This window comes from Callorhinchus milii, unplaced genomic scaffold (genome assembly GCF_018977255.1).
Source record: "Callorhinchus milii isolate IMCB2004 unplaced genomic scaffold, IMCB_Cmil_1.0 Scaffold5, whole genome shotgun sequence".
Taxonomy (NCBI): domain Eukaryota; kingdom Metazoa; phylum Chordata; class Chondrichthyes; order Chimaeriformes; family Callorhinchidae; genus Callorhinchus; species Callorhinchus milii.
Window position 1 is genome coordinate 21,439,424 of NW_024704746.1, and position 11,545 is coordinate 21,450,968.

Below are 11,545 nucleotides of genomic sequence, written 5' to 3' on the forward strand. Positions count from 1 at the left end.
TCACCCACTCTCTCACTCACTCACTCTCTCTCACTCACTCACTCACTCACTCACTCACTCACCCACCCACTCACTCTCACTCACTCACTCACCCACTCACTCACTCTCTCTCACTCACTCATTCACTCACTCACTCAATCACTCTCACACACACACTCTCACTCACTCACTCACTCACTCACTCACACACACACTCACTCACCCACACTCTCACTCACTCACTCACTCTCATTCACTCACACACTCACTGTCACTCACTCACACACTCACTCTCACTCACTCACACACACACTCACTCTCACTCACTCACTCACACACTCACTCATTCCCTCACTCCCTTCACCCATGTCTGGGATTCCCATGGACCTGGGACACGGATCCCCTCCCGGTCCCCCGGAGATGGCGAGTGGCTGTAACCTGAGCTCGTCCCCAGTGAGCGGCAGTGAGGAGAGTGACCCTCCGCTCCTGACCGACGCCTGGATGGTCCCTCTCTTCTTCGGACTGATCATGTTGACCGGGATGATCGGGAACTCTCTGGTCATCCACATCATCACCAAACACCGGCAGATGAGGACAGCCACGAACTTCTACATCGGTAAGTACTCCCTCACTCCCTCACCCACTCCCTCACTCCCTCCCTCACTCCCTCCCTCACTCCCTCACTCACTCACTCCATCACCCACTCACTCACTCACTCACTCCCTCCCTCACTCACTCACTCCCTCACTCACCCACTCCCTCCCTCCCTCACCCACTCCCTCCCTCCCGCCCTCCCTCACTCACTCCCTCCCTCACTCTGTCTGTGTCTCTAACCAGAGCAATAGATGCAAAGGGATGGGATTCGGAACTGTCAATGTAATTTAATTTGATGATAATCCTTGCAATTTATTCAATAACAAATGCAAGGATTATTATTGTTGCTGTTAAAGCGGTGAGAATGAAATGATAACACGGGGTAAAGGGATCTGTGCCTAAAGAAAGGAATAGATGCAATGGATGGGAATAGGAACCGTTTGGATCTCAAACCGAATGCTCAGGAAGAGGGTGAGAGAGAGAGAGAGAGAGAGAGAGAAAGAGAGAAAAAAACGTTTATAGATGATAAGAATATCAAGAAAATAAAGAAGAGTTTGTGCATTATATAGCTATGTGTGAAATATGACTAGGAGGCGAAGGTAATATATATTCTGATGGTGACAGCAAAATATACATTACCTTCTCAGGTATCACCCACTTGTTAGTTCCTTTGCAAAAATAAATCTCTGAAGTGTAGAAGTTTAAACACTCTGGTCCTTTCTTCTTGAATTTAAGACAGACTAACATGGAGAGACTCACCTCTAAGCTATCAGTTGCTTAACTCTGTGAGTGCCACAGTCCTACTTCTAAATTGATATTGTTTTTTAAACAGGTGCACTGGCATTACACCAAATTAAGGTGTTCATTTTTCTTCCCCTTGAATTCCTCCACACGAATAATTAAAGAGCTCTCTTTCTCTTTCTCTTTCGCTCGTTAAAAAAAGAACCTTTCCCAACTGTTGAGTGTGATGGAAACACAATGACCAACCTCTTCATCTTGTGATACCACATGGAGAGTGTTAATAATGTTTTATCTGGCGAGCTGTCGTTACTTTAGCAATGAAGAACCTGTCTCCCCCCATTGCTGTGCGGAATTGTCTGTTGTGTTTCGCCCACAAAATGTACAGTCGATTCACTTTACAGTAAATTCCGTGAAGAGTTTTAAGACGTCTCCACAACACGATAAGGCACTATATCAAATGTAAGGATTATTATTATTATTCAACAGATAAAACAGAATCGTACATCTTGTCTTTAAACAATACCATCTGACTTTCAGTATGGTCAAAATAAATGTTCAAATAACACTGAATGAGGATGATAAAATAACATTTTTTAAAAAAAAGTTGTTTTATTAATTTATTGTGTTGTGCGTGAGAACGAGCACGTATATGAACACTGGGAGTGAACTGTTTATTAATGATATGTATTGCTGAGACATAAGAACTGAAGGAATCAGGTATTGGTGATTTGACCTTCTGTACACCATAATTGTACAGGACTTGACATGGAAGTCAGGCTGTTTAGATCCTAACACAATTTTTTTATTTTTTATTTTGTGTATGGTACTTACACATGAGCTGACATAGAGATCGATATGACATACACGGTTATGCCTTCTCCATGTCAGTCTCTGTCACTGTTAAGCGCTCCGAGACTCTATCCTGCGTGGAGGGCATTATATAAATGAAAGTCGACGTTGTTGTATGACTTGTGCGTGAACTGGTAACTTACACGACTTGTGTAGCAAGTGTACAGGAGCAGAAAAGAAACATCAGTAAAGCTGTGCACAGATGTAACTCGTTCGGCAGCTCTAACTGTGTGTGGTAAAGATGCGAAAGAGTTGACATGCAGATATGAGTGACTTGGTATTATTCTAGTTAACACAACAGTTTGCTTCCCTTACTCTGAAGGCAATATCACTGGAGATTGCATGATATGCTTGAAAGCACTAATCAATTCTTGGCTTTGACCGCAGTTGCTCACACTGTTCAGAATTGCAGCGAAACGTGTCCAATGTTTTCTTTAAGGTTCATGTCTCAGTGTTTAGTCTTTTCCATTCCTATAAACCAGGAACAGGAGGAGGCCATTCAGCCCATCGAACCTGTCACACACTAAAACTGTGATTATACTTAATATGATTTCCTAAGTGACCACTAATTCACCCAGGACTACACAGGTGAAAGATCTTAGTTTCAAATTCAGATGCAACTTTGGTTAGAAGTGTTTATTTAGTTCTCCAATCAGCAATTCATATTGACCTTGAATTTAAAATTAGCACTGTAGGGTTGTGCAGTATTTTATTACCAAGGAAACACTATTGTTGCTATGGGCCTGAATCGGTCTTTGTTACGCAATGAAGGTGTGTGATGAAAAACAATGGATTTCTGGAAAAACCAAATGTTTATAATGTGATGCAATTCAATCCATTAAAGTACACCGTGAATCGAAACATCTGAAAAGACAGCTCAGCTAAGCTCAGCTCCACTATATTATACCATAAATCGTTAAGTATGAACTGAATCTGACATTAATCTGATGCCAGAACGTGAAGTGACATTTGTGTCTAATTTAAGTTAAAGCTTATGATTTTTGAATCTGTTACTGGAACCTGTTCAACTACATATATAATAACAATCCTTGCATTTGATACAGCGCCTTATCACGTCTTCGAGACGTCTCAAAACGCTTCACGGAAAACACTGTAAAATTAATTGACTGTATATTTTGCGGGCAAAATGCAGCAGCCAATTGCGATATGATGTTTCTAGTTATTCTTCATTTCTGCTTGATAAATCAGTAAACAGACCACGTCACTCTGCGTTTGATTCTCAAGACTGCAATGGGAAATGTTCCAACTTTCATGTTAACATCAAGGACGACCAGGCTGCATAGAACGAAAATGGTTTAGAAAAAGAGCAAAGCTTCCTCCACTCGGCTCCTCCAATGTGTCTCAACTCAATCTCGAACTGCTGCATCAGTGCAATATTGCCTCATCCAGTAATCTAATCCTTGCATTTGATATAGTGCTTCTCACGTCTTCTAGACGTCTCAAAACGCTTCGCAGAATATATTGTAAAGTGTACTGTATATTTGTGGGCGAAACGCGGCAGCCAATTGCGCACAGCAGCGTCCCACAAACAGCCGTGGATTGAAGTGACCAATTTTATTGTTTCGTTTTTTCTTGAGGGATCATTATCAGGCGTGTGGAGTAAGGAAACTTGCCCAAGGTTTCGCCCTCATCGCCAAATCATTTTTGTACAAGAAAAAAATGAATCTGTTTGTTCAGGCTGCTTTCATCCCGGAAGCAATAGAACAACAATAACAACAACTTGCATTTATATAGCGCCTTTCACGTGGGGTAGTGTCCGGAGCACTTGAAATAGAACACTGGGGCAACTCGTTAAATCACCCAATGCTTCCATCTGGTTATTATTGTGAACACTGATTCATATATTCATTTTGAATGAATTATGAGCGCTTTGTTATAAATATGTCATGTAATACTGTGTAACAGTGAATGCAGACCTGGCTGAGGAGCAGCAATGTTTCCTTGACGACTGCATACCACCAGACTGCCGGTGACACTGACCAACTGAAATGAAGCCACACTTTCAGACACAATAATTGTTGTGGTCCCACGTGTTACATGGGCCCAACTCAGTGACACGGAGAGTTGATTTGAGCTCCAGTGGTGTTCCTTATTTAAACTAAGTCTGTGCCAGAGTGACTTGAGCATGTGCTGATCTGATACCAGGCAATGGATATCCACGCCTGACAGTGTGGTTTGAACCGATCTGGGCCATGCAATGATGTTCTTCACAATAACAACAAGATCACCAACAACTTGCAATTATATAGTGCTCTTCAGGCAGAGTAGCGTCCCAGAGTGCTTAAATAATGAGATGCCTACTTACCAAGTAAACGTTAATGGTCATTACACTTAATTATTACTATTATGAATATAAGTGTTGCTATTATTACACTTAATTATTAATGTAAATATTACATTCTCCAAATATTCTTCCGTGCGTTGATCGTAGTAAGGTTGTAGAAAGCAATAGGGAGACAATTTGTAGAAACACCACAGTAACATAACTGGCTTTGTTACAGGAAAAAAAGATTGCAAATAGATTGAAATTAATAGACCTGGTTTATAGCAATGGCACAGATTGAAAATTTAGTTTTAATTGAATATTTTTAAAAATCACTGACGTTGATAAACTGGGAGCTGTTACAGTGAGACAGATTGTAGATACGTTGACAAAATTAGAGATAGGTTTATAATCTTACTGATAGATTACAAACCAATTGAAATAAATAAAGCTATTTTCTTTTTACAGTGAGATAGATTTCACACACTTGTAATAAAGTGTAATCTTTACAGAGCAGGATTTAAGACTGAATAAAAAATCTATTAATTTGAGCAGTTTGGTTATATGACAAGCCCATCAAACTGTAAGGCTGGGTTTACTACAAAAAGTAGATTACACAATTTTAAATTCAGCTTGGTGTCTTACATTGAGGTATGAAATTGCACGCTCATATTCTAGTTCCGAGCTGAATAAGTCTACAGTGCCAATTGTCCACAGTTTGATATTACAGTATCATACGTACATCTCTATTGTGAGTGGGCCAGGTATTCCCATTAAACATGGGTCGGTTTCACTGACGCATTTCAAATCTTTGGGGCAATTATGTGCAAGTCCCTCAGTGAACGTCACACGCATCAGTAACTTATTGTGTGATGCATTATGAAAAATGCAGTTCAAAAACCGGATGAATTTGTAGTTATACTGCAATTTATTCCACATGAACACCAAGAACCAAACTACCAAGTGTAATTGCAGCTTTACCCTGGATGTTATTGAGGCTAACGTTGACCCTGAGTACATGATAATGCACAATGCAAGGAACAGCTTGACATCTAACATGCTCTGCACGGCATCTTGACCAACTCGACAAACATCTCACATTACTGAGGACAAAAACATGATCTGGGTGCCCAAGAACTGATGAATATCCCCCCTTTGTCCAATCCTTGTGACACACCCGGCAGTTATGGCTTGGAGATATTAATTTCCCACTCTATTACCAAGCTCCTATGAGAAAATAAAAATTGATTTTAAAGAGTTCCAAAAATAGGAACGAAAATAATGAAAATTTACTGGTTGATAAAAACAGATTGCTGCAAATTCAAAAATTTAATTCTTCAACAACAAAAACCCTCACACATAACATAATTTTAAGGTGCTTTAATCAATCCTTATTTGATATTATAATTTATTCCACTATTAAGCGCTCCAAGTGACATACATTTGTCTCTATTTGTGTTTTATTTCTCTTTTCTTTTGCTCTTTTTTTCCCAATGTTTCTTTCCTTTCCTTTTACATTACTGATTTAATGTGCCATTGTACAGAAATGTGCAGAAGATTATTTTAGTTGCTGAATAAGAGAGATATGTTATCGGGAAGCTACGCTTTCTTCGAACACTTATGCAATAGCTTTACTGCCCTCTAGTGATGCTGAAGAAATCACAACATTTTTAGCGAATATGATCTGAATAAAGACAAACTTGGGCCTAACGTGTACAATTCGCAATGGGTAGCACATGAAAATGGGTGCAACCATGTAAGTACGTTATACATTATAAATGTTTAGCAAAATTATGAAAAGCAGAAATAAAAAAAGGTTGCAGATGTTAGCAAAAGCAACTTGTGCAGTGTGACCACAAATATAGTCACTCCACTTCACAGAAAATGCTGTGAAGGGCTTTGGGATGTCCTCGCGATGTGAAAGGAGCTATACCAAATGCAAGGCTTATTATTATTATTATTATTATTATTATTTGTGAAGTCTGTTAATTGCATACTAACTCAGTGTGGACGAGTCCACATCAAAATGCATAGGTTTTGATGCGATCTCACTCCTGATTTGTGTTGTTTATTGTTTCTTCAAAGTTAACCTTGCTGCCACAGATATCATATTCCTCGTCTGCTGTGTGCCATTTACAGCCTCTCTCTATCCTCTGCCCAGCTGGATCTTTGGAGATTTTATGTGCAAATTTGTTAACTACTTGCAACAGGTGAGTGAAAGTGTAAACTTTGAGTGAGTGTACAGGGATAGGATGCTCAACCCGCCTCCCCATCCCTCCAGAGTCTAGGTCAATGAACATTCATTGCTTCCTAAGATTATCTGACATCCTAGGGTCACCAAGCCTTGGCTCTTGCCAACCTATGCCTAATACTCTCAATTTGGTTTGAATACTCTTGAGCATGGTGATAGGTTTCTGCATGTGTCAGACACCCAGATAACCAAAAAAAATCATCTTGATACATCACCAATCCAGCAAAAGCAATGTTAATAAACCAGGGAATCTGAAGCAAAGCATCCTTTCAGGTTGCCATGTCCAGATGACGAAAGGTTGAATCGGGGAGAGGGAGTGGGGGAGTCTATCACTTGATGATTCTTAATGAAACTTAAAACAATTGGCACTTATCTGTGCAAAATAGATATCAGGCATCAAAGTGATCAGCAAATCAATGCTGTAATCATCCTCTACACTTAAGAGCTCTGGGACGCTACCCTGTGTGAGGGGCGCTTTATAAATGCAAGTTGTTGTTGTTGTTACACTTACAACTCTTAGTTATTGAATACATAGCAAGTCAAACCTCAGGTAGTTCTTGTGTTCAGCAGAATCAGTTGCCTTGTTGAATGCCTGTTTAGCAGGAATCAGTCTTTCATTCAGAAGCTTCCCTCACTAGTCCTTGAAATAATAATAATAATAATCCTTGCATTTGATATAGCGCTTTTCACGTCGGAAGGACATCCCAAAGCACTTCACAGAACACACTGTAAAGTGAATTGACTGTATATTTGTGGGCGAACGCGGCAGCCAATTGCACACAGCAATGTCCCACAAACAGTCGTAGATTGAAAATGACCAATTTATTATTGTTTTTGGTTTTGGAGGGATTATTATTAGGCTCTGTGTGGAGTAAGGAAACTTGCCCAAGGTTTCGCCCTCTGCCTGGAATTGAACTCAGGTCTCTCACTTGCAAAGCGAGTGCTCTAACCACTGAGCTACAGGACTCCACTGTATGGACAACATCCCAGCATTGCATTGACTGCCTATTATATTATTATACTATATTGACTGAGAGTGGTAGTGTACAATGTGCGAATCAATCTACTTATCAATAACAACAACTTGCATTCATACAGCGCCCCCCATGCAGGATAGCATCCCGATCGCTTGCCGGGGGGGGGAGGTGACCATAGTTACAGTCGAAGAGGAAGGTTTTTGGGTGCAATTTGAAGATGGGGAAGGAAGGGGCAAGACGGAGGGATAAAGAGTGTGCCAGAATTTTGGGGCGTAGTGGCTTATCCTATCAGTAACTTTTTCTAATAATTGCTTTTATATCCCTTATTTCTGTAGGTTACAGTCCAAGCAACCTGCATTACTCTGACTGCAATGAGTGCCGACAGATGTTACGCTACTGTTTATCCACTCAAGTCACTCCTTCATCGCACTCCCAAAGTTGCCATGGTGGTCAGCACATGCATATGGCTGGGTATGTGCTCCAGTATAATACCCAGCATGTCCATCCATCTGTCCGACTGTTTCACTGCTCCAAGCAAAGGTGGTCAATTAATTTATTCAATGAAGATTGTCTCCTCTTCTACATTCAGCGCTTTGGGACATCCTCCCAACGTGAAAGACGCTCTATAAATGTAATGTTGTTGTTGTTGATTCCTGTGCATTGGCCCCAGTCATTTCTACTAAGCCACTGGGAATGCTGTTCCGAGCTTGTAATCTCATCAAAACGTTCAGATATTAGACAGAAATATAAAAGAAGTAATACTAAAAATATTTTGAGCATATGTGCACTGAGGCTCCCCCAGTATTTATTTGACCGGTGTAAATACATTGCCCGATGTAGTATTGAGCCCTGCCCAGCATGTGCTATTTGTATTGTCCAGGCGACAATATATTTGAATTCTTGGAATGTGACTCATGACTTACACTGTCTGTTTTTATGAGGGAATAGACTCAGGAGTCTATTAAATAGCAATAGTTTTAGGAGTACGTTTTAAAGAATAGAAGATTTTGGCGATTTTTATGATGATCATAAACATAATCTGGATCCTTCAATTTAACTGCAGCCTAATTATCACTTCCTGATCTCTGGTGTCTTCCAATGTTTGGTGCCAACAACAATAATAATAATCCTTGCATTTGATACAGCATCTTATCTTCCAGATGTCTCAAAGAACTTCACAGAATATATTGTAAAGTGTAGTGATTGTATGTTTTGTGAGCGAAACGTGGCAGCCAATTGAGTGATGTAAGCACATGATGTACCTCTTTAACATCGGTTTCCTTTGATTCAAGGCTCCTTTGCTCTGTCCACCCCGATTGTTATATACCAGAAGATTGAAAAGGGATACTGGTACGGGCCCAGGACATACTGTGCGGAGGACTTTCCTTCAGTCACCCATCAGAAAGGCTTCATACTTTACCACTTCCTCACTGCCTACCTTCTGCCTCTCCTCACCATTTCCCTGTGCTACTCCTTCATGGTTAAGAGAGTTGGGCAGCCAGTCGTTGAGCCTGTTGACAACAATTATCAGGTGAGTGTAGTGTTGGGTCCAGAAGTACCGTACTGTTAACAGTACAGTTAACCACTCTGTTAAAAACAACTTATTCTCTTTGCTGAAATTTATATATTAGGACCCGTGATCAGAGAAGCCAAAGTCACTTGTATTTTACATTCAAAGCTTGTTTACTTAACAAGTCAGGAAAGTTGCATTAGTTCAATCAATAAACCTAGTAACACTAGGCAAGTTACTAACAACAATATTGACTGATGCTCATGCCTATAGCAATGTTACTGTAATGACAATATCAAAGTTCAGAAATTCATAAGCAGTAGATGAAAAATCTCAAGACCTCTTGCTTCAGATAAAAATTCTTGAACTAGCAAGCCTGGTCTCTATAACTGGCACGCTGATAATCATAGGCATCAAATTAAGGAATCAAAAGTCCTTGTCTTTAGCAGTTGTGTTTCTTGTATATTGTATTGATAACATATTGTTTCCTGGATCTTGCTTCTTGTATCTTCATTTTTCATCTCTTATTTTCTTCTAATATTACTGTAATCAATAGTTTTGTTCGCCATGATCAAAAATGTTTGTCTTTTTTCTTCTCTTTTACTATCTTCTCCCAGTACTGGAATCAATGTTTTTTAATCAATAGCTGAAAGGCAGGAGGTCTGTCTGATTCCCACCTCCTTCCCAGCCAGAGGGAATCAGTCCTAAACAACGAGGCAACCAACAAGCGCTGTGAACAATGTTTAATTTAAACATGTTATCATTTTATCTTTAAGAGTTTAACACTCGTGTATTTATGTCTATTTCTAAACCAGGTTCAGCTTTTGTCTGAGAGGACAATAGCCATGAGAAGCAAGATTTCCAAAATGGTGATGGTCATTGTGCTGCTGTTTATGATCTGCTGGGGTCCCATTCAGCTCTTCATCCTCTTCCAAGGATTCTATCCCAAATTCCAGGCCAATTATGAGACATACAAGATCAAGACCTGGGCTAACTGCATGTCATACGCCAATTCGTGCATCAACCCCATAGTGTACGGGTTCATGGGAGCCAGCTTCAGGAAGACCTTCAAGAAGGCATTTCCGTTTATGTTTCGGAAGAGGGTGAGAGATATCAGCATGGCCTCTGGCACCTTAATGCAGAAATGAAGTTCGTCACTGCAGAACCAGAAGTGAGATGAATTATAACGAATGAACAACAACTTGCATTTATATAGCGACATTCACGTGGGGTAACTTCCCGGAGCGCTTATGAACACTGTTGAGCAGACATATACCCAGACCTTGAGTTGCTGTGGCAAATGTATCTCCAGGAGAATGTCCCACCATTTGTTTATTGGCGAATAGAGCTCATCGAGCTCTTGTAGCATTTACTGGTTTGTCATCCACTCAACGTACATCACTATCATTGAATCGAATGGATATAGCTAACTGCTTGCAAACTGGTTTGCCAGAAAATATTATTCTTGGATAGGGAATTATGTAAACTAGAAAATAGAGCCAGACAATGTACAAATCTTTTCATCTCAGCACACTGAATCATTCATTGAATACTTCAGCTGAAGCAAAAACAACACAAACACTTTAAAAAGAATCATTAGGACTCGCACAATGTTTTGCTGTCTCTTGAAGACATTCAGTGTTGGATTGGCTATAAATTGATATTGCTTCCTGCAGAATTACTGCACTTTGAACAGGTTTTTTTTTTGACATTCTATAGGTATGTATAGTCAAACGTTTTATACAATGAGAACAAATTGAAAGCAAGTTGATCCATTTGAATTCTCTGCAAGGGCAAAGAATAGGAAATAGTTTGGTCTAATGGGATTCTACCTTTAATTTAAATTAAAAGGAAGCCGTTTGAATCACCCAAATCCCATACCATGGAGCTGATTAAGATCACTCGAAACCTTTCTGACTGAAATGAGTTAGAAATAATTTGTCTTTTTATAGTTCCAGATAATGGGAGCTGAAATTAATATTTTTACACAATGAAGTTATAATCCTAATCCTAATTATTGTGCATAAGGTAAAGACATAGTGTGCAATTTGGCTGCTGCATTTCTCCCACAAAATATACAGTCAATTCACTTCACAGTATATTCTGCGAAGCATTTTGACACATCTCAAAGACATGATAAGGCACAATAAAAAAAGCAAGGATTATTACAGTATTGAATAAAAAGTGCCAATCAGAGGGATAACATTGGTAGAGGTTTTTGGAGCTATTTGCTCAGTTGCTGAGGTCCAGGCTATAGAATGGTGTGTTGCCCAGAGAAACCTAAAGATTTGGAGCAAGTAAAACACAGAAGAAATAAAGTGTAATAAAATGATCTTAACTCAATTCTGCTGTCTATGAAT

The 11,545-nt window shown here is 39.7% G+C and overlaps 1 protein-coding gene across 1 annotated transcript; it reads left to right on the plus strand.

Moving 5' to 3' along the window:
• Nucleotides 1-357: 357 nt before the first annotated feature.
• Nucleotides 358-11,520, plus strand: kiss1ra (KISS1 receptor a). The gene is given in 6 exon segments (XM_007899844.2): nucleotides 358-595; nucleotides 6,533-6,657; nucleotides 8,011-8,146; nucleotides 8,968-9,206; nucleotides 10,001-10,316; nucleotides 10,319-11,520. Coding segments are annotated over 6 exon segments (1,098 nt in total). The 5' UTR covers nucleotides 358-360; the 3' UTR covers nucleotides 10,366-11,520.
• The last annotated feature ends 25 nt before the right edge of the window (nucleotides 11,521-11,545 follow it).